General features: G+C 49.1%; 1 protein-coding gene across 1 annotated transcript in view; it reads left to right on the top strand.

Annotated features, from left to right (window-relative positions):
- The window catches only part of BZW2 (basic leucine zipper and W2 domains 2), a 71,220-nt gene that overhangs the window by 38,647 nt on the left and 8,727 nt on the right, over positions 1–23,846 (top strand). The window contains exons 7-9 of the mRNA XM_082259068.1: positions 9,311–9,481; positions 17,538–17,684; positions 19,699–19,837. Of these exons, the coding sequence (XP_082115194.1) occupies positions 9,311–9,481; positions 17,538–17,684; positions 19,699–19,837 (457 nt within the window). The remainder of the gene's footprint in view (positions 1–9,310; positions 9,482–17,537; positions 17,685–19,698; positions 19,838–23,846) is intronic.

Here is a 23,846-nt window from a genome sequence, read left to right as displayed (position 1 = left end):
AGCTGGTACCATCTGATTTACGCCTTCCTTTGCTCCAGCTTCTTTCGTGACTTCTACACAGGATTGAGGACGAAGGGATTCTGGTCATTCTGGTGGCTCTGGACAATAGGGCTGCTGAATATAATCGGCGAATCGATGCATCGCGTTGCGACCCTTCGCGATTCTGCATCGATTCAGGGTGACTGCAAAATCGATTACTTAATGACGTCATTTCCGGGGGCGGGGGGAGTTGTCTGTCAGTACAGATTGTCATGGCGGCGCTGGTGCGTGATGAGAGTGGCGGCGGCGGCTGGGCCTCGCGGGAGAGGAGAGCGGAGCTCAGCTATCAGTGCTCTGGCCCCAGTAAGGTTTGTGGCGGCCGCGGCTTTCCCAGCCGGAGATGTGACGGCGGAAGATGACGAGAACTGGGAGAGCAGCAGAGCCAGGTGAGGGGGCGGATAGGGGAAGCACACTGAGGGAGAGGATCTCATATGCTACTCGTTGTGTGGGTGGGCCGGGGATGCGGCCAGCTTTTGAGATATCACCCGCCTGAAACCCCTGCTGCCCGCTCACGAGCCTGCCTGCCCGCCTAACTGGCCACTCGCCTGCCTGTCTGCCCGTCCGGCCACCCGCCTGTTTGCCCACCTGTCTGCCTGCCCACCTGCCCGGCCACCCGCCGGCACTCGGAGAGAGCAGCCGACCAGGAGCATGTGATGTGTGTGAGCCTGCGAGGTAAGCTCAGCTTTTCCCTTATTGCCAGTGTTATCCCTGATGCAGGTGGGGGATGGGGGAGTCAGTGTCAGTTCCCCGCATCCCCCACCTTGCACTGTCCGACTCCGCAGTGACATTTTAACCCACCTTCCCCCCTTCTGCATTTGTGGTAATGTAGTATTATTACTCCCTCCCCCCACATTAGGGGGTCATGGAAGGGGTTAATTTTCAATGCCACTGACCACCAATGTGGGAGAGGGGGTTAATAATACTGACACCTGTGCTGGGGGTTATTAATACAGCCTCTGACACTAATGCTGGGGGGTCTTTAATGCGTCCACTGACACTAACATCGCCTCCTCTGTCACCCTCTTCTCGGAGTCTGGCAAAGAACAGGCCCAGGACGGCCTCCCCGCACAGACCTCCACAGTTCCCAGGTATGCTTGCTTCTCAGCCCCCCCTGCCATGATGCCTGCCTCCCAGCGTGTAATGGATCCCTTTGCAGCATTTCCATCAGGGGATCAGACAGCCTGTCTCTGTGTCTCTCATCAAGGACATGCTATATACCCTAAAATCCTCCATGCACGCAGACATGATGTCTTGCATGCATCAATTCAAATCAGAATTACAGTCCCTGGGCTCCAGGGTGGATTGTGTGGACCCTGGGCCCTGGTAAGGAGGAATGCTGTGCTCTGTAGTCCCCCTAGTTGTAGTACAGTGGGCCCTGGTAAGGAGGAATGCTGGGCTGGCTCTGTAGCCCCCCTAGTTGTAGTACAGTAGGCCCTGGTAAGGAGGAATGCTGGGCTCTGTAGCTCTGTACAGAGCCCAGCATTCCTCCTTACCAGAGCCTGTTATACTACAACTAGGGGGACTACAGAGCCCAGCATTCCTCCTTACCAGAGCCTGCTATACTACAACTAGGGGGACTACAGAGCCCAGCATTCCTCCTTACCAGGGCCTACGGTACTACAACTAGCATCAGGTAACTCTTCTAACCTGATGTGGCCTGCTCTAAAGGGGGATCTATGAGGGGACCTGCTCTACTAAAGGGGGATCTATGGGGGGACCTGCTCTACTAAAAGGGGATCTCTGGGGATGCTGGCCTGCTCTAAAGGGGATCTATGGTGACTCTGCACTAAAGGGGATCTATTCCATAGATCCCCCCTTTAGAGCAGGGTCCCCATAGATCCCCCTTTAGAGCTCAGTTCCCCTGGATCCACTTTAGGGCAGGCCCAGGCTCCCCATAGATCTCCTTTAGAGCAGGGTCCCCATAGATCCCCCTTTAGAGAAGGGTCCCCATAGTTCCCCCTTTAGAGCAGGGTCCCCATAGATCCCCCTTTAGAAAAGGGTCCCCATAGTAATCGTGATGCATCGTGATGCATCGCGGAATCGAATCGTATCGAATCGCGACCCTAGTAATCGTAATCGCATCGAATCGTGAGGTAAGTGAAGATGCGCAGCCCTACTGGACAAGCCTTGCTAGTCTTGGTACGCCGACCTGGTGCGACTAGTTGCTAACATCCCCTGGAGGCTTCCTCTCAGGGATGATATTCCACCCTTTTTTACAGTCGCTGGCTTTGACGGCCTAGCTGTAGAGGGCCAGGGGCTAAAGGACAGGGGCTTGCCTGGCTCAGTGATTCAACATGTTGAAGGCGAGGAAATCTACATCTCGAAAGCTTTATCATCGGTTGTGGAAGGCGTACATTTCCTGGTGAGCGGTTCTCTGAGTCCATCCTCGTTCCTTTTCGGTGGCTCGGATTCTAGCCTTTCTTCAACGGGGCTGAATCAGGAACTGGCCTTGACCTTTGGCTTCCCATTCATTGGGGTGTGCCTGTAAGTTCTCATCTGTCACCATGGGATTTGAACCTAGTTCTGTTGGTTCTTCAAAATCTCCCTTTTGAAAACATACGGGAGATCCCTTTCCTTATGCTGTCACAAAAGGTGGTCTTTTTGGTGGCTATCATCTCTGCTCACAGGGTGCTTTGCCTTGTAGTTCTTTCTATCTGGTGGTTCACTGGAATAAGGTGGTCCTGTGACCACACCGTCATTCCTTCCAAGGGTTATCTTTGATTTCCATTTGAACAAGGAAATTGTGCTGCCGTCCTTGTGTCTCAGGCCGCCTCATCCCAGGGTATATGCCTTTTATACTCTGGATGATGTTCGAGCTATTTGGTGGCCACTGAGTCCATCTTTGTGATTACGGATGGGCCGCGGAAGGGGATTACTGCTTCCTCTGCTACCTTTTCCAGATGGCTCAGACAGACCGTGACCCAGGCTTATTCACTTACGGGTCCAGTTCCCCCCTTTCCCTGTGATGGCACATTCTACTCAGGCACTTGGTGCTTCTTGGGCCTTCTGTCATCAGGCGTCAGTGGCGCAGGTGTACATGGCGGCCACTTGGTTGTCTGTGCATACTTTTTCGAAGTTTTACAACATGGATGTTTTGGCACCTGCTTTTGCCTCCTTTAGCCGTAAAGTTTTTGCGGGGTGCAATTTAGAGGGTCTGTTTTTCCCTCTTAAGGGTGTATTTCAGGTTGCGCTCCTGTTCTATTTGAGCTACTATTACCTGGATTGGCTCATGTTTATCCTTGGGTATGTTATTCCCACCCCTCACGTTCGGCACTCCTTTGGGACGTCCCTATGGTGAAGAAAAGTCTGTGGAAAAGGCTGTGTCTGTCAATGAACGGAGGAGAAAATAGGATTTTTTGTAGTCACCATAGAATAATTTTCTCTGAGTTCATTGACAGACACAGCACCCAGGTGTGGTTATGAGTAAGCGATCCTCTGTATCGTGAAACGTGTCAACCTATTGCATGTCTTTGATGCACTGTCTGTATGGATGTATTCATGAGGAATAAAGGACAGTTCTGATTTCATCTACTCCTGAGTGTGGTCCATTTTCCTTGGTTTTGAGACATTTTCTGGATGGTGGATCTGACCTGCACCGAAGTGCTTTGTCTCACCTGAGAGACTACCCTCTTCATCCTGTACAGCACCCACCCCTCTAAGGAGTTTTTATGCTTCTGTTACTGCTTGTTACAAAACAGAGCATCTCTAAGCAGACGGAAGTTTTGCTAGCTGAGGACAGCCTACAGGACGTAGCTAAGTTTTTGTGTTGGGCAGCATAACCCCTTTGTTGAAAATTATAGAGCTGTGTCTGTCAATGATTTTACGGTGAGTACAAAAATCCTATTTTCTCTGTTGCTCATTGACAGACGCAGTCCTCTTGATTAATATCAAATTGGGTTATGCTGCCCTCTACAGGAGTAGAACTAGGCAGAAGGAAAAACGTTCTGGCCACACCTTAGGGGCAGTCCCAGAGGGTATATCCTCTCTCCCTCTGCTACAGGATGTCAGTTTTTTTCTGTCTAGTCAGGAGTAAGGACCTAAGTTCCTTGCTGGGATCTTTGGTCCTGGCAAGATTTCTTAGAAAAAAAATTTTTTAGGCAGCTTTTTTTCCTCTAGTTGTTCCTGTGAGATCTTCAAGCAAGTATGCTGAAACTGGGCGACGGGCTGGATATTGAGATCCAGTGGTCACCCCAGTCAGCCTACGAGCGCGTGCAGGCCCTAGCTCCGCGCTGGGTCGGCCGCGACATAGTCCCACTGGACGGGGACTGACCCTGCGAGTTAAACGTCTCGCCGGGACGCCGACGACCAGTTGGAAACTGAGTCACGGCGTCCGTATTGGTCGACAGCCCCCCCACTGCGGTGGAGAGGGGTTCTGTCAGGAGTTGGCGCCCGCCTGCTCCGGTATGGTGAGTAATATGTTCCCTCTCTCCCCCTGATGGGTTTGTGGGTGGACGCGGGCCCCTCCCTGGGATGATCGGACCCTCATGATCCTGGATCCCCCCTCTATCCTATAACAGGTGTCACAGATCCCCCTCTAGAGGGTGATTTAGTGAATAAAAACCAGAAGGCTTGGTTTGGGAGCTGACTATCGGAGTCACTGTATGAGGGGCACTATAAGGGACCATGACTGAAGTCAGTGGCTGGCAATGTAAGAAGGTGATAGATCCTACCTTATACATAAGGTTGCAATACAGGCCGATGCCTGTGCCTGGACTACCGCCATCCTCCCGCAGGCCGCACACCTCCTGCAGGCCGCACAGGCCGATAAACTACCTTCCGCAGGCCGCAGCAGGCCGCTGCCATCTTTCCACAGGGGCCGCCATCTTGGTGTAGCCTCGTGTCTCCAGCAATAGGGGCGGCCATTTTGGAAGTGACCAGCTACCTCGAGGAGTAGCTTGGGAGGCGCCGGAAGGCGTGTAAAGGGGCGAAGCCGCCTCCTTTGACCCGGGAAAAGGATCCAAAGGACTTCCTGTCTGTAAGAAGACAGCGCTGAGAGCAGGTTGATAGAAACTTCTGTGCATCAGGTGGTGAGCCTTGGGGTCTCTCTCTCTCTCTGTGGGGTCCAAAGCAGGTAACACTGAGGGGCGCTGTTGCGCTGGGGGATTACAAAAGGTAAAAAAAAAAAAAAAGTTTTTTTCTTTACAATTATTTTTTGTTTGCTGGCAAGTGTCTGGGATTAATCATGGACCCTGCCACACATGTATCCCCACCTGATCCCCTCGAGGTGGCCGCAGGACCCTCCAGTGCCCCACTTGTGATTGATGCATTATCAGCAGTTTTGGAGTCTTTGGTATCCCGGGTGGAGGTAGCCTGTCAGGGACGGGGGGCAAGAAAGCGACCCCCGCCTACCCCTATTTCATCTGACACTTCAGATACGGATTCTGAGCTTGTCACTGCAGCTGCAGGCCCCTCTTCTGGGGCTGCTATCTCAGGTACGGTCTCCTCAGATAGTGAGGAGGACGTTTCTGCCTCCGCCATAGCGCAAGAAGAAGCGTTGGTGGACGCACTGGTCATGTCTGTCCGGGAAACCTTAAGCCTTGAGGTTACACCGACAGAGGTAGCTGACACTGAAATTCCCTTTGGTACCAGCAAGCCTACCAAAATGGCGAAGGTTTTTCCCTTGCCCAAATGTTTTGGTAATCTAATTAAAGAAGAATGGGATCGTCCGAAACGAACCCCTGCTATTTCCAAACGCATTGCTAGGCGCTATCCGTTTGAGGAATCCCTCCTTAAAAAATGGACGGTACCACCAGTGGTGGACCCACCGATTTCCAGACTAAACAAAGCCACTGTTATCCCATTGGAGGACGCTCCGTCCTTTAGGGATCCGGTGGATCGAAAAGTGGAAGCGGAATCCCGCTCCATTTTTTCCCTGATGGGTCAACAGTTAGGCCAGTGGTGGCCATTGGTTTAGTCTCACAAACATTGACAGTTCATCTGTGACGCCGCCCTGGACGCCACTCCCTTGCTAGGGCGTGCATCTGTTTCAGCAGTAGTCCTCAGACGCGTGTTGTGGTTAAAGTGCTGGTCGGCGGATCAAGGTTCCAAAAAAGCTTTGGCAAATCTCCCTTTTTCAAGGGGATCGCCTGTTTTGGGGCCACCTTGGATGAGATTATAAAGGATCTCACTGGGGGCAAGAGCACTTTTTTACCACAGACTGCTAAGGGTAAAGGACCTCGTAACAGGCGAGGACCTTCCTTTTCCGCTCATAAAAAGTTTGTTCGTTCTGCTGGGGCGGGCGATAAGGCAAAGCCCTCCAAAGCCCCTGCAGGGGGTTTCAAAGGGCGCTGGTCGGGTAAACAAGGGTTCGGCTCAGCCAAACCTGAAGATAAGACCAATACAGCCTGAAGGTGCGCCCCCACCCATCTCTGGGGTGGGGGACGTCTTCACCGGTTTCCGGATCCATGGCTTTCCAGAATCCCGAACAAAGGGGTTCGCGAGGTCATACGGTCGGGATACAAGATCGAGTTTCGATCACTTTCACCGGTGCGATTCTTCCCTTCAAACATTCGACTATCCCCGGATCGCTTAAAAGCTTTGCGGGGGGCAGTAATGGACTTGATGCAACAGGGAGCCGTAGTTCCCGTTCCTTGAGCAGAACGTTTTTTTCACTTTTCCCAAGGATCATTCCTAGTTTCCACCAGGAGCTGGAAGATTCAGTGAACGATTCGGATGTTACTATCCGTCAACTGGTCTTCCCTTCAGACTTGCATGAGGATCCTGGGACTGATGGTGGCCTTCTTAGAAGCAGTACCGTATGCCCAGTCTCATGCCCGAACTCTCCGAAAGGAGATTCTTTTCTAATGGAATCGGAATCCCAATTCTCTGGACAATCGGATCCGGTTGAGCGAGCGGACCAGGGAGTCTCTGGTCTGGTGGCTTCGGGCTCCGATGCTCAACTAGGGGAAATCATTTCTTCCGATAGAATCCAGGTTACAGACAAATGTATTGGAACTGAGAGCGATCAGACTTTGTCTGATTTACTGAACCGAGCAGCTCCAGGGCAGCCCGGTTTGGATCCAGTCAGACAAGGCCACAGCCGTAGCTCATGTCAATCACCAAGGGGACACCTAGAGTGCCCTGGCGGCCATAGAAGTGGCCAGTATTCTTCATCCAGAGGTTTTTCACCAGCTGTGCCTTCATTGGGTCACCCTGGAGGTGGATCTGTTGGCAGCTCGGCTCAACAGGAAGGTGCGGAGGTTTGTAGCCCGCCCCCGAGATCCTCGATCGGACGCAGCAGACGCGCTGGTCACCCCGTGGGGACAGTATCAGCTACTGTATGTCTTCCCTCCTCTCAAGTTGCTGCCGAAACTTCTGCGCAGGATAGAGGTGGAGGGAATTCCAGTTATCCTGGTAGCTCCGGAATGACCTCGTCAACCCGGGTACGCCGACTTGGTCAGGCTGGTCGCGGACGCTCCTGGGAGACTTCCTCTCAGGGAGGATCTGCGGTCTCAGGGACCGATCTTCCATCTTGCTTTACAATCGCTGGCTTTAACGGCCTGGCTATTGAGACTCAGGTGCTGAAGGACAAGGGATTGTCAACTTCAGTTATTCCTACTTTAATTAAAGCAAGGAAAGCGACTTCCAGAAAAGTCTATCATCGCACATGGAGGTCTTATATTGGGTGGTGTGAATCCCTTGGATTTCCTCCACGTGCCTATTCGGTGACCCGAATCTTGGCTTTTCTGCAACAGGGGGTTGAGCAGAAGCTGGCCTTGAGTACTGTCAAGGGTCAGGTTTCAGCGTTAGCAATTTTCTTTTAGAAACCTTTGGCTACCCATTCCTTGGTGCGGAATTTCATCCAGGGGGTGCGGCACTTGGCTCCGCCAGCGCGCGCGCCCTTACCGCCCTGGGATCTTAATTTGGTGTTGTCGGTTCTTCAGAAACCTCCCTTAGAAAATATCAGGGAGATTCCCTTGCTTACATTATCCCAGAAGGTGGCCTTCTTGGTGGCCATTACTTCTGCACGCAGGGTGTCAGAACTGGCCGCATTATCCTGTCGTTCCCCATATCTGGTGGTTCATAGGGATAAGGTAGTTCTTCGTCCGAATCCATCCTTCCTTCCTAAGGTGGTTTCAGAGTTTCATCTGAAAGAAGATATTGTACTACCTTCCTTGTGTCCTAAGCCCAGTCATCCTCGGGAGTGTGCGTTACATTCCTTGGATGTGGTTCGGGCAATCAGGGTATACCTGAAGACTACGGACTCGTTTCGTAAAACGGATTCACTTTTTGTGATCACGGATGGCCCCAAAAAGGGGTTGCCTGCATCTGCCGCGACTATCTCCAAATGGATCAGACAGACGGTGGTACAGGCTTATTCTATTAAGGGTCGGAATCCTCCGTTCCCTGTAAAGGCGCACTACACTCGGGCCTTCCGCCATCAGGCGTCAGTGGTCCAGGTTTGCAAGGCGGCTACCTGGTCATTGGTTCATACCTTTACAAAATTTTATAAAGTTGATGTGATGGCATCGTCGGATGCCTCTTTTGGCCGCAAGGTTTTGCAGGCCGCAATTTGAGGAGACCGTTGGTCTACCTCGAGGGTTTGTTTCTGTTGGGTTTTCAGTCGAGTCTCATCCTTTGGTTTGATGAGCCTTTAAGACTTCTAGTCGGCACCAGTTGGGCCTTCTAGATTGGATTTTGATTTCTGTTATCCCACCCCTCATTTGTGGCACTGCTTTGGGACGTCCCAATTTGATATTAATCAAGAGGACTGCGTCTGTAAATGAGCGACAGAGAAAAATGGATTTTTGTAAAATCTTACCGTAAAATCCTTTTCTCTTAAGCTCATTGACAGATGCAGTACCCGCCCCTCTACTTTTGAGTTGGGTTGGGTTAAAATTCTCTGACACTGCTTTGTGACATAACTGACATCCTGTAGCAGAGGGAGAGAGGATATACCCTCTGGGACTGCCCCTAAGGTGTGGCCAGAACGTTTTTCCTTCTGCCTAGTCCTACTCCTGTAGAGGGCAGCATAACCCAATTTGATATTAATCAAGAGGACTGCGTCTGTCAATGAGCTTAAGAGAAAAGGATTTTACGGTAAGATTTTACAAAAATCCATTTATTGTTGGTTACTCCTCATTGCTCAGGAACCCCTAGAAACCTGATGACTCCTCCCAGGGTACCATGGAACCCTGGTCTAAGAGATTCCCCCCCACTTTGCAGAGATTTCTTTTTTACGTCTGGATTTGGGACAGGAAAATTTCAGGCAAAACGGTATTGTACTGAACTATGATGATCCATGTGTTACAATCCTCTGATTTATTCACAGGAACTGTTCCCAGCCAATCGGCAGACAGTGGAGCATTTTGCCAAGTATTTCACTGATGCAGACCTCAAGGAGCTCTCTGACTTTCTGAGAGTCCAGCAGTCTCTTGGAACCCGCAAAGAGCTGCAAAAAGAACTGCAGGAGAGATTATCTCAAGAATGTCCAGTCAAAGAGGTGAGTGAGCACATGTTTCATAGACCAACTTGTACTTAATAGTACAGGGTGTTTCAGGTGTGCCTGGGCATACCCTAATCACCCTGTACGGTGCCGATTCCCCCTACTTTCTGTCTCCCCTCTGCAGTGCTGCCAGCTTCCCTCCTCTCCTCTGAGGAGCAAAGAAGGGGCTGGTAAATATTTTATTAACTGGCCTTCCTTTTCTGAATCAACACAGTGAGTGATCTGTACCAATGGCTCCTGTCTTCATTCTTATCTGAAGCATAGTAAACTGTTTACTGCAAGCTGCAGAGAACGGAACTTGGGAATCTTTGCCCTCCGTTTCTTTCTCAGTTTCAAAAGGGAGTCATGCTTAGACCCCGGATATTTCACTAAAGCCCCATAATGGGGCTTGTAAAAAATATTGTAAAAATTAAAAAAATAATAAAAATCTGACATTGTCCACTGCCCTACTGACACCAATCTTTTCTGATCTACATGCATGTGTGTTTGTGCTCTGGAGTTTACACCCTTATGCAATAGGCTGCGAACACCTATGGGTTATGGAAATTTTATTAGGACTAGTGTGGACATTTTTCAGGATGTGTTTTATTTAGCTTGTCATTATGGCTCCTGTTGTCGGTTTGCTTGCAATACGCTCATTAGAGTGTGTGCGGGCGAGCCGGCATTGAGGAAAGACTACTGGCCGTGAAAACCTTCCCTCAGCTGTGTAGATGGGTTGGCTCTACATAGACTTCTCTGCCGGAGAACACTTCATGCGCTATGCACGGGTCTGTTTGCCGGTAGAGATCTATGTGTCTTGCGGTGCGGAGTTCAAGGATCAAGCAGTAAGGATATGACCACCAGCGGGGGCCCCTGTATAATGTGCAGATTTGTTAGCTTGGCAGGGATATGTTTGCTCTGTGAAGTCAATATCGTCTCCTTAACCACTTGACAGCCAGTGTTGGAAGTAACTGCGTTTAAGTAAACGGCGTTACTTAACGCAGTTACTTTTCATGGTAACGAGTAATCTATCAGATTACTCATTTTCTCCAAGTAACGGCGCTGCCGCTACTTCCGGCTCCGTTACCGCAATTACATCTACCGCCACTAGATGGCAGTAGATGTAATTGTATTCCCCCTCTCCAGACTATGACCGCTGTCCGCGGTCCTGGAGAGAGAAGAGGAGGAGACTCTGACTCATCGAGTGAGTCACGTGACGTCACGCGACGCCGGTCCGACACACACTGTCTCACAGGCACGACCGCACGGCAGCAGCAGAACAGCGCGCCAAGAGCAAGAGGAGGACAGAGGGCATAGATCCGACCCAGCCGTTGCCGTCCACCCACAGTGCTGTGCCAGTCTGCCACTGCCAGTGCCTGCAGCCTGCCAAGTGCCAACCAATAGTATACACAGTTAACTTACTATACTTAGAGACCACTGAGACCAGAGACCACCACCAGTCATAAACTATATAGTCCAGCCCAGGCCAGGAGGAGACTCCACCACCAGTCCACCACCTCCACCACCACAGGGCAGTAGGGCACTGGGCAGCAGCCAGCCAGCAGGAAGTCCACCACCACCAGTCCACCAACGACAGTCCTACGCATGAGGCCTGCAGGAGCCAGAGGGACCTCACCCGGACAACAGTGTGCCTGCCAGGCCAGAGGCCACACCACCACCAGCAAGCCCAGCACAGTAGGTAAGAAAAAAAAAAAAACTCAGGAGTCAGGACTCAGACCCCCACCAGCCACCCACCACACCACCACCAGTGTGCCACGTCACCACAAGTGTGCCAAGTGCCCACGCCACCACCAGTGTGCCACGCCACCACCAGCCAGGCAGCCGCCCACCACCAGTGTGCCGCCCACATCACCACCAGTGTGCCAAGCACCCACTCCACCACCAGTGTGCCACGCCACCACCAGCCAGGCAGCCACCCACCACCAGTGTACCACACCCACGTCACCACCAGTGTGCTACGCCATCACAAGTGTGCTGCCCACGTCACCACCAGTGTGCCAAGCGCCCACGCCACCACCAGCCAGGCAGCCACCCATCACCAGTGTGCCACACCCACGTCACCACCAGTGTGCTACGCCATCACCAGTGTGCCGCCCACGTCACCACCAGTGTGCCAAGCGCCCACGCCACCACCAGCCAGGCAGCCACCCATCACCAGTGTGCCACACCCACGTCACCACCAGTGTGCTACGCCATCACCAGTGTGCCGCCCACGTCACCACCAGTGTGCCAAGCGCCCACGCCACCACCAGTGTGCCACGCCACCACCAGCCAGGCAGCCACCCACCACCAGTGTGCCACACCCACGTCACCACCAGTGTGCCACACCCACATCACCACCAGTGTGCCACGCCATCACCAGTGTGCCACCCACGTCACCACCAGTGTGTCACGCCACCACCAGCCAGGCAGCCACACACCACCAGTGTGCCACACCCACGTCACCACGTTTCAATATTTATTTTTTATATGTTTCTATGCATATCATTCATATCTATGGCAGGCTGCAATCTATTGAGTTCGGTTAAAATAAATACCAAATGTTCTAAAATACTGTATATAGTGTTTTTATTCTTCAATCAGTTAATATAAACATCTTTGCTATTAAAGATGTTATAGAACGTAATTGCATTATAGAATATTAAAAAAAAAAGTCACAGTTACTTTGCTGAGTAACTAATTACTTTTTCTATGTGGTAACTGAGTCAGTAACTCACTTACTTTTTGGGAGAAGTAATTTGTAACTGTAACTAATTACTTTTTTAAACTAAGATGAGCAACACTGTTGACAGCCAGATGCACCCTATTTACCCCCCTTCATGGATAGAGCCTACTCTACTCTATAGGGGATCGGGAGTACACTGACTTTGCCGTCCATTTACACCCAACTACCCTCCCATCCTATCTGCTTAAATAGAAGAAGACGGATCCACTTTTAGTTTTTTTTTTGTTCCGGACTAGATCAAACCCGGAGGCAAGTGGGTGTAAACACACAATTCTGTCTACACCCACCTTTCCATAGGTATTCATGGATCCTCTGATGAGGTCTATCTGAAAAAGTGATAGGTGGACCTGATTGCATGGTCCATGTGGAAGGGGCCTACATTTTCGCTGATCCTCTTATAGTCTGGAGCAGGTCTGTGATGTCAGCCAGTGGCGTAGCGTGGGTTGTCAGCACCCGGGGCAAGGCAAGTAATTTGCGCCCCCTAACCTGACTTTGAGGTCACAAAAGTGTGAAAGGGGCCTTCAGTAATCAAGGTATAGTGTGCCCCCTTTCAATGCAGCGTGACCAGCGTGCCCCCTTTCAATGCAGAGTGACCAGCATGCCCCCTTTCAATGCAGAGAGACCAGCGTGCCCCCTTTCCACGCAGAGAGACCAGCGTGCCCCCTTTCAATGCAGAATGACCAGCGTGCCCCCTTTCAATGCAGAATGACCAGCGTGAGACAGCATAGGCGAGGCTTGGCTTGCAACGCCACCCCACCCTACACCAATGGACAGGTGAGGCACAGTCCAGCCCCGCCCCGACCCGCCATTTTCAGCCATAGGGCGGCCGCGCTGGACTTTTCCCAGCCTAAAGATGGAGGCAGCCGCAGACAGTGTGTGAACTGTGTATGTCAGAGTCAGACAGACAGAGTGACACTGCGGAGGCGCCCCCCCAGATGTTGCGCCCGGTGCAGCCGGCCCCCCCTGCACCCCCCACGCTACGCCACTGATGTCAGCCAACAGCTGGCTTTAGCCTTCTATTGACTAATTTAGGGTCACAGGAGTGCACCCACATAAGAAGTAGGACCAAAGCTTTGGCCATACTACTCTTTAAACCCATGCTACTGAAATAGTTCACAGTTTATGGGAAGGAAAGGAGATGCACTTTGGCCTTGGGCCTTGGATGCTAATGGGAAGGCATGGACAAGCCTGCTTAAGCTGGCCATACATTATACACTTTTACTTTTCAATCACCTTTAGATTTACCTTCAACTACACTGTGTGCAGTTATGAGGGAAGTTGTATTTTTGAGGAATTATTATACAGCACCCTCGGTCAATCCAAAATGTTAATAAACCTTTAAACCTGATTATTATAGAAAGCCAAAGGGAGGTTTTGGCTTTTTCAGGAGAATATCTGTGTGCGCACAATTATTAGCAACTATTAGAGTGCAGAAAGAATATGTAACTAAATGAAAAATGAAAATTTTCCCATCTCACTAAGCGTCATAAGCCTTCCATTCATGGAATCTGTCAGTTTCTTGATCTGTTGACGATAAACTTTTTTGTGCAGCAGCAACCACAGCCTTCCAGACACTGTTCAGACTGAGAGGTTTACTGTTTTCCTTCACCATAAATCTCCCGTTTACGAAGGGCCCACAAGTTCTCAATAGGGATTAGGTCAGGTGAGGAAGGGGACCATGTCATTATTCTTTCATCTTTAAGGCTTTTACTGGCTAGCCACGCAGTGGAGCACTTCGATGCATGCCATGGAGCATTGTCCTGCAAAGATATTATGGTGGTCTTGAAAGATGAAGCCTTTTTCCTGTACCACTGCATGAAGAAAATGTCTTCTAAAAATTGGTAGTAGGTTTGGGAGTTTATTTTGAGTCCACCTTCAACCCGAAAAGGTCCAACTAGTTCATCTTAAATAATACGAGCCCATGCCAGTACCCCACCTCCCTCTTGCTGGTGTCTGAGTGGAAGTGGAGCTCTGTGTCAGTTACTGATTCAGCCACAGGCCCATCCATCTGGTCTGTCAAGAGTAATTCTCATCTCATTAGTCCAAACTTTGAAAAATCTGATATTTCTTGGCCCAGTCTTGACATTTCAACTTATGTGTCTTGTTCAGTGGTGGTCGGGATTCAGCCTTCCTTACTTTGGCCATGTCTCTGAGCACTCAACACCTTGCATTGCTGGGCACTTTAGGTAGGTTGCAGTACAAATCCCCAACCCTCAAATTTCCCCTCAGTACGTATCCTCTCCCAGCCCCCCCATACACTCCAAATTCCCCTTCCCAGCACAAATCTTTACCCCCCATCCCCGAAATACCCCAGCACAAATCCCCCCCCCCCCAAAAAAAAAAAAAAAAAAAACACACCGTCTTAGCACAAATCTTCTACCCCTCAAATTTCCCCTCCAAGTACATCTCCTCTCCCCTCCAGCACAAATTCCCCCCCCCCAGCACAGTATCCTCCTCCTTCATCCTGGCTCCTAGCAGATTCCTCACCCTACATCTCCCCTTCTAGCACAAATACCCCCTAGTCATTCCTACCAGTACAAATCCCCCCCCCAAAGAACAATTCCTCGCCCTTCTCTACCATATCACCTCTTCCAGCACAACCCCACACCCCCCCCCCCCAATACCCTTCCTCCTAGCACAAATACTCTCACCCTCTCCCCCGTACAACACAAATCCCCCTAAACCACCGCTCCTAACACCACCCACCCCAAATTTTACCCCCTGCTGCCCTCAAATTCCCCCCCAACACAAATCCCCTTCAATCCCCTCACAGCGCGCCCCCCCCCCCACTCCCCACCTCATATGATACCACAGTGCCCAGGGCAGCTGCCTTTTCTGCCCATCTCTTGTCCCGTCCCTGGAACTTCAGCATATGCCGCTGAAGTAGTTCACACTTCATGGTAAGGGGAGGGGGGGGTACACTTTGGTCTTTTGCCTTGGATGCTAGAGGAGCTTGTCCCAGCACTGCATGGGCAGGCCTCCTTAAGCATCGTACACACACAACAATTATCGGCCGACCGATCGGCCGACTTTTGTCCAGTGTTGTTGTGTTGGTTGAAATGTGCTCTAGATTGCACACGAATTTTCTCGGCCAACAAAAATCTACTTCAGAAGTGATGTCATGTTCTGGTTTACTTTCCGTGTGTTTTTTAATCTCTGAGCATGCCCAGTCTTGCTCATCAGATTTTTGTCTGCCGAAATCTGTACTGACTGACGGAAAATCGGCCGTTGTGGTGACGGCCAACAAAAATTTTATAGCCTGCACACCAGATTTTTTTCGGCCGAAAAGTCGGAGTTTGTTGTCGGAAGCATCATACTAACAAGCCGAAAATCGGCCGATCGGACGTTGGCCAAAAATTCACGGACAATAATCGTTGCGTGTGTACGAGGCATAGGTCTTCTCTTCTCTGCTTTCTTTTTCTGATCTTGGGGTCGCTCTGTGTCTTATTTCCATCTACACAAAGCTACACATAAATCCAAATGCTGATTGAGTGTTTTGATCAGTAAGAGAGCAGGCTTCTATCCGAGAAGAGCCGTATATCCTGAAAACAGTTGTCATAGTAATAAGCGTAGATGCAATTAACCCGAGACGTAACGACACAAAGATTAAGAGAACCGAAAACCTTTGTTCACAGGAGAAAGAATTATTGATGGAAGAGAAAACAATGTCAGCCGATTCAGCGCTTAGCGACTCGGGAACGCGCAGCGTATAGAAACTACTTCTCCTGTCAGGGAATAATCTGATGTTTGTGTACTCGTTCTGTTACCAATTGAATCACCGATAACTGACAGCTGAAGATAGCTGCACCTCCGCTTGTCATATCCATCATTTTAAAGAGGTTTTCCTCCCACAATCCTACCAGATGAGCTACACTATATTGTCAAAAGTATTGGGACGCATGTCTTTACACACACATGAACTTTAATGGCATCCCAGTCTTAGTCCGTAGGGTTCAATATTGAGTTGGCCCACCCTTTGCAGGTATAACAGCTTCAACTCTTCTGAGAAGGCTGTCCACAAGGTTTAGGAGTGTGTCTATGGAAATGTTTGACCATTTTTCCAGAAGCGCATTTGGTCAGGCACTGATGTTGACGAGAAGGCCAGGCTCACAGTCTCTCCTCTAATTCATCCCAAAGGTGTTCTATCGGGTTGAGGTCAGGACTCTGTGCAGGCCAGTCAAGTTCCTCCACCCCATACTCATTCATCCATGTATTTATGGACCTTGCTTTGTGCACTGGTCCAAAACATTTGGTGGAGGGGGGTTTATGGTGTGGGGTTGTTTTTCAGGGGTTGGGCTTGGCCCCTTAGTTCCAGTGAAGGGAACTCTTAAGGCGTCAGCATACCAAGACATTTTGGACAATTTCATGCTCCCAACTTTGTGGAAACAGTTTGGGGATGGCCCCTTCCTGTTCCGACATGACTGCGCACCGGTCCTGAGGAACTTGACTGGCCTGCACAGAGTCCTGACCTAAACCTGATAGAACACCTTTCCGATGAATTAGAGCGGAGACTGCGAGCCAGATCTTTTTGTCCAACATCAGTGCCTGACCTCACAAATGCGCTTCTGGAAGAATGGTCAAACATTCCCATAGACACTCCTAAACCTTGTGGACAGCCTTCCCAGAGGAGTTGAAGTTATCCCCGCTCACTGCCACAAGGAGTAGGGGGGGGGAGGGATCAGGGGGAGAGGGGTCTGATGCTGAACATGTGACACCCTAAATATGGGTGTCTCATGTTCAGAGAGGTGAACTTATTATTTAAATAGCTGCATGTCTTCCTCCTGCATCAGGCAGATGTTTGCAAAGTGTACCCTCCAGACTGATCCCTGTGTGAGATTCCCTCTTTACCCTCAGAGATGCCTTTGAATGGATAGGCCCCTGAGCTTTATGTCCGCTGGGACCTCGTTGAGCTTCTTGGCCGGTGTCTGCTAAGTAGCCTGTGTGCCTCTCCTCCTGGAACAGGAACCCTGACTGATTCAGCTCTAGGCTATTTTTGCTCTTTCCAGCCACCTTCTGGGCAAGCCTCCCCAGTGGTTGGCTGGGACCTTAAAAGTATTCAGATTGCTCACTTATCCTGTGCAACTCCTGTGTTCTGGAGCTTTCCAGAAAGCATGGAGAAGCAATTAAGTGTGCAGCCTGTGGAGCCCTAATCAGCGCAAAACAATCAACTGCTCCACTGATTACTAGGAGGGTGCTGCAAATGTATTTAGACAATTTTTGCTTATTCCGGAGGTCAGCTTTAAAGTCTTAATAAGCTTTTGTAACATCCTGATTTTTTTTTTCTGTTGGTTTGCCTATAATTTGCTTGGGCTGTCTTGCTGTTTGTAGATAGTGCTTTACTTAAAAGAAGAAATGAAACGGAACGAATTAGCCGAACATGCAGTTATCGGGCTCCTGTGGACCTGCATAATGAATGCCGTAGAGTGGAACAAGAAAGAAGAGCTGGTTGCAGAGCAGGCTTTAAAGCATTTGAAGGTGGGGGTTTGTATATGTCTTTGGATCAAGCACTGCAATATACAGCATGTCAGTAATATCAGTTTGTTGTGATAGCCCTACCAATAATTGCTGTACACGTGTAAGTACAATAAATCAGCCCGATTAGTCCTACAAAACAAAAAGGCAGTTTACTGCAACAGAAAAGCCATTGGTGGTCTGTGTCTCTAACCATCTCCCCGTTTGTGCTTCAGCCTCTGCCAGTCTCTTTAGTATTTGACATTTCTGGAATTGTTGGATGTCTGTGCCCCCCTGCCACATGCTGTGGTTTATTTTTCTGACCCCCCACCCCCTACCTAACTACTCAGTCCTATGATGATGTAAGGTTTAGGGGTAGAAAAGACAGCAAACACTAATAAAATACCTTTAAAAAAAAAAAAAGAAAAGACAGCAAACAGTGGGGGACAGGGACTTTGGTAAGGTACTCTAAGAACCCCGGCAAGGCTTTCCAGAATCCCTGCCAGGCTTTCCAGAATCCCTGCCAGGCTTTCCAGAATCCCTGCCAGGCCTTCCAGAATCCCTGCCAGGCCTTCCATAATATCTGCCAGGCCTTCCAGAATCTCTGTTAGGCCTTCCAGAATCTCTGCCAGGCCTTCCAGAATCTCTGCCAGGCCTTCCAGAATCTCTGCCAGGCCTTCCAGAATCCCTGCCAGGCCTTCCAGAATCCCTGCCAGGCCTTCCAGAATCCCTGCCAGGCATTCCAGAATCCCTGCCAGGCCATCCAGAATCCCTGCCAGGCCATCCAGAATTCCTGCCAGGCCATCCAGAATTCCTGCCAGGCCATCCAGAATCCCTGCCTGCCAGGCCACCTAGAATCCCTGCCAGGCCACCCAGAATCCCTGCCAGGCCACCCAGAATCCCTGCCAGGCCACCCAGAATCCCTGCCAGGCCACCCAGAATCCCTGCCAGGCCACCCAGAATCCCTGCCAGGCCATTCAGTGGTAGGTTCCAGAATTCCTGCCAGGACATTCAGTGGTAGGTTCCAGAATTCCTGCCAGGACATTCAGTGGTAGGTTCCAGAATCCCTGCCAGGACATTCAATGGTGGCACAAAAGGGAGGGAGAGCCCTTCTAAGTGTAGCAGAACAGCATATTTATTAGTTAAAATTTTGTAGCCACTCGCAAATATATATATATATATATATATATATATATATATACTGGCCAGGGTTGTGGGGAAGAGGCCCTTTGGGAGCCCCTCTTGCATGTTGAGGGCATGTGGCCTGGTATGGTTCAGGAGGAGGAGGGGGGGGGGGACGCATAACCATGGTCAACTTTAATGCATATGGCTTCCAAAATGGGGGGGTGGGGGACTTGGGGAAACAGGACTTTTGCTACTAGTTGTAAACTTTCTTGCTATTGGGAGGCCTCAAGTGCTTCCCTGACATCACCAAAAGTGCGCCACATAGTCCTATCAGTGATTGTGAAGCAACAGCAAGCTGTCAGACTGTGGACATGTAATGGGAGATGGCCACATACTAAGGGCATGCAGCAGGAGATGGGCAGAGACTAAGGGCATGCTACAAGAAATGATCATAGGACAAGGGCATGCAGCAGGCGATGACCAGAGGCTGAGGGCATGCAGAAGTCGATGGCCAGAGGCTGAGGGCATGCAGCAGGCGATGGCCAGAGGCTGAGGGCATGCAGCAGGCGATGGCCAGAGGCTGAGGGCATGCAGCAGGCGATGGCCAGAGGCTGAGGGCATGCAGCAGGCGATGACCAGAGGCTAAAGGCATGCAGCAGGTGATGATCAGAGGCTAAGGGCATGCTACAAGAGATGTTCAGAGAATGAAAAACGTGTAGCAGAAGGCGGTCAAAGACAAAAGGCTGGTTTTTGTACTTTTTTATTTTTATGCCTTCCTATGGGATGTCAGACCAAAACTAAACTTCCTCCTTTTTGTATGCAGACTTGTTTGCTGGACTGTAGAATACAGGAATGAGACCAGCGGTCTCTGTGTATTATGAGATAGATGCTTATATAACTTCTTGTCTTGCAGCAATATGCACCACTGCTGGCCGTTTTCAGCACACAAGGCCATTCGGAGCTTGTACTTCTTCAGAAGGTCCAGGAGTACTGCTATGACAACATCCACTTCATGAAAGCCTTTCAGAAGATTGTTGTCCTCTTCTACAAAGGTAGTCGGCTGTTGTGTTTTGAGTATTGTCCTTCTATCCCCTCCACAAACATTTCTCTAAACTGCAGAAACTGCTGATTACAGGGAGTTAAAGTAGAACTCTGGGAAGATATGGAAGGCACAAACTAATTCAGCTCTGTATTCACTAAAGCTGAATTCCAGGTATGGATTGTTTTGCATAGTTACATTGGTCCGGTTTGAATCAATGTAAGTATGTATGTGCCCTACCTGTAAAATCGCAGAGTAAACGGAAAATCTCTGTATAGGTACCTCTACTCCAGTAATCTCCACCAGCTTCCAGGTCCTCTGCCAAGCAGCTGTCCTGCTGCATTGTGAACACATGAGGTCGCTCGATGGGCACCGGTGCCATTTAAAGAATGCTTTTGCTCTCTGATTAGAGGAGGTGGAGATTATGACTGCCTCTGCACCTCGTCCAATCAGAGAATACTTTGCATTCATTAACTACTTCCTGCCCAGCCTATAGCAAAATGATACCTGGGCGGGACTTTCGTAGATCCAGGTGGACGTCATTTGACATATTCCCAGATCGCAGCTGCTGCTGGTACCATGTGATCGCCGTGACCAATCACAGCAGATCACATGACTATTGTAAACAATGGATGACTTTCATTCATGCCATCCATTGTGTACAACTGTGTTGCTAGCTGTGATTGGTCACAATGATCACATGGTACAGAGAGGCTAATCACAGCCCATCTGTACCATGTGATTAGCTGTGGCCAATCAAATTACACAATCAGTTTTTTTTTTTCCAGTAAAAATAGTTGCTTTATACCAGTGTTTTTAAAGGAATAGTCAAGGAATAATGGACTTTAACAGCACCTGGATAAAAAAATATATATATTCATCCACATTAAAATAGTTTCTTCCATATAGTAAAAAACAATGAACATAACATCTAAAATTACATTGGACTAAGAGTGATTTCTCTTGAGGCTATGGTACCATCTGTAATGCTGTTTCATACAGAATTTCAATGCCTACGCATACATAGATCCTCGAGATTGGGGATATCACTTGTCCATGTATTCTGCTCAACATGTTTCGCAAAGTTGCTTTTTCAGGAGCTTTAATACATCAGACATTCACTTGAATCATGGACACCAGAGCTGCAGCGTTGTCCCCCCGATCCCACGAGAACCCCATTGAGTGGCCGCCGTTGGCTCATATGCCAGAGTGTGGGGACACATAAGGTACGTTTTATACTAAAGGTTAGAGTTCCTATCCATAGGGTAATTGCTAAAGCCTAAGGACCAAAGAGCCTTAGTACATAGCTGGTGCATATAAGCCAGAGTTGGCAGGTTTTGAATGGGATACATGGGTGCTGTGAGGGAGTCCGCTCCCATGTGCCTTTACCTCTTACTGGTTCCCATTACCCCACGAGATTGGAGACTAGGGAGCTGCATACTGATACCTGACTGCAGGATGCCACCTCAGAGACTACTATCTGCCAAATAGGAGTATAAGGGGATTGATCTGCTTTTGGACTGTATCCCTCTTAAAAACCTGCCAACTCTGGCTTATATGCACCAGCCATGTACTAAGGCTCTTTGGTCCTCAGGCTTCAACAATTATCCTTTGAATAGGAACTCTAGCCTTTAGTGTAAAATTTACCTTGTGTGTCCCCACACTCTGGCATATGAGCCAATGGCGGGCCACTCTGGGAGGTTCTCCTGGGATTGGGGGGACAACACTGCAGCTCTGGATTCCGTGATTAAAGTGAATGTCTGAAGTAATAAAGCTCCTGAAGAAGCGACTTCATGGTCCCGAAATATGTTGAGCAGAATACATGGACAAGTGATATCCCTAATCGTGAGGATCTATGTATGCGTAGGCATAGAAATTCTGTATGAAACCGCATTACAGATGGTACCATAGCCTCTAGGGGAGCTATTCCTTGTCCAATGTGATTTTAGATGTCTTGTTCATTGTTTTTCATGTACTATTGTTTTGGATCAAACCAATCGTCTGGTGAGTATCTGCCCCCTTCCTGATTTGGCCTATATAATCTGGTGCATGCACGAGAAGAACCACATTGAAACATGTTCAGGTAAGTGATACTTTATTGCTACTTTATACGTGGGGTTATATAGGCGCGCGGCTAGTGTCGTGGGCAAGTACGTCATAAACATAGCGTTATCTGATTGCTTGAAGCTTCTGATTGGTCATGTCCATGTAGGGTAAACTCCTTCCAGGATCCAGGTGTAGTCCTGGATGGAGGTGCCATCTTAGTTACACAAGCTTCACTAGATGGGATGGGGAGCTGCTAGCGGGCATTTTGAGTAAGGAATAAAAAAGCATATTTACATGTACAAAACTAGACATAGAAAAATAGACATTTTACCTAATCCATCACACTATATGGAAGAAACTATTTTAAAGCGGAGATCCGGGCACAAAATCGATCTTTTTTTTTTTTTGTTGTGCCCGTCCGCTAGTTCCCCATCACCTGAAAAGGAATTGGATAGTTAGGTTCTTTTTTTTTTTTTACTCACCTTGTAATTGAAGATCGAAAATACTCACCTCAGTGTACTTCCTCGATCAGCGCCGCGGCTCCGCGATGATTCCTGGGAGCTGAACGTCATCACTCCCAGGAATCAATGCGACGGCACCGGCCCCGCTCGTCACTTCCGCACCGGAAGTGATGAGAGGGGCCGGTGCAGGCGCATTCTGGGAGAAGACGCGGAAGAAGACGCAGAAGAGGACCGCGCCGGCTTCAGCTGCCCACAAGAGAGATGGCAACGCTGTGGAAGAAATTTTATAAGTGAGTATTTCATCTTGCAGGTAAGTGCGAACCGGGACAGATCAGAGGCTAGCCATTGTGGAATGTACTAGCCCTGACTGTCCCGGGGGTATGTTCACTGAAAAATGTTTTCTGTGCCCGGAACTCCGCTATAATGTAGATGAATAAATGGTTTATTTTTATACTACGTGCCGTAAATCCATTATTCTTTGAGTGTTCCTTTAAAAACATTTCAGGATGTGGCATATGATACATAGAGGTGCCTTATAGCCACCAGAAGGCACCAGATGTCCATATCCATTTAGAAGTATACATGTTCGCCAGTGCACCATGGATCTTGTGTAGCAGTCCGGAAAAATTTGGGAAAGGATCACATCAGGATAAGAGCAACGTTTCGGAGCCACACAGGACCCTTCATCAGGCATGTGATGATGTGAATGACCCCTTCACATGCCCAACGAAGGGGTCCTGCGTGCCTCCAAAACATTGCACTTATCCTGATGTGATCCTTTTGCAATAAAAAGCTTTTCTGGATTCCTATGCAAGTTCCATGGTGTGTTGACGAACATGTATACTTATCTGTGATATATCCAGTGTCCAGCTGGTGATCGCTGCAGCACCCGTAACAGATGTTCCTATACTCAGGAATGTGTGCGATGGTAATATGAACTATTCCATATCCATTTATATTCATTGCTTTATACCAGTAAAATTCACTGATATAAACTATCATAATGTCTGGTAAAATAAAATTAATAAGCCAAAAATAAAATATCCTGATCTTTTACCCAGAGTAGTACAGTGTTAGTTTGGTAACATTGTATTGCTCTGGTCACAGTGTGCTAAAAAAAAAAAAAAAAAATTCTAAAAAAGTAATAAAATAGAAAATTAAATTTTCTCTTTCGTTCATTGATGGACACATCTCCATATCTTCTTAACCCTTGGGTTTATGCTGCCCCCTACAGGAGTAGGACACTAGGCGGAAATAAGTTTGACTGTGCCTATAGGGCAGTCCAAGGTGGTATACTCCTACTTCCTGCTGTAGGTCTTCAGTCCTAGTTTCTTGCTGGGATCTCTGGTCCTGGCATTTTTTTTTTCCTTTTTAAACAGATTTTTTTCTTCTTTTATTCTCAGTTCCTTTGAGAACTACAATCAATTGCCGGACTGGGCGATGGACTGGATATCCTAAATCCTTACGGTCTTCCCAGTCTGGCCAGTGAGCGCGACCCAATCTTAACTCTGCACT

Source organism: Pelophylax lessonae (genome assembly GCF_965119305.1).
Source record: "Pelophylax lessonae genome assembly, chromosome: 5".
In the NCBI taxonomy this organism is placed as follows: Eukaryota; Metazoa; Chordata; class Amphibia; order Anura; family Ranidae; genus Pelophylax; species Pelophylax lessonae.
The sequence above is the reverse complement of the archived record's forward strand: the minus strand, read 5'-3'. Positions and strand labels throughout refer to the sequence as shown.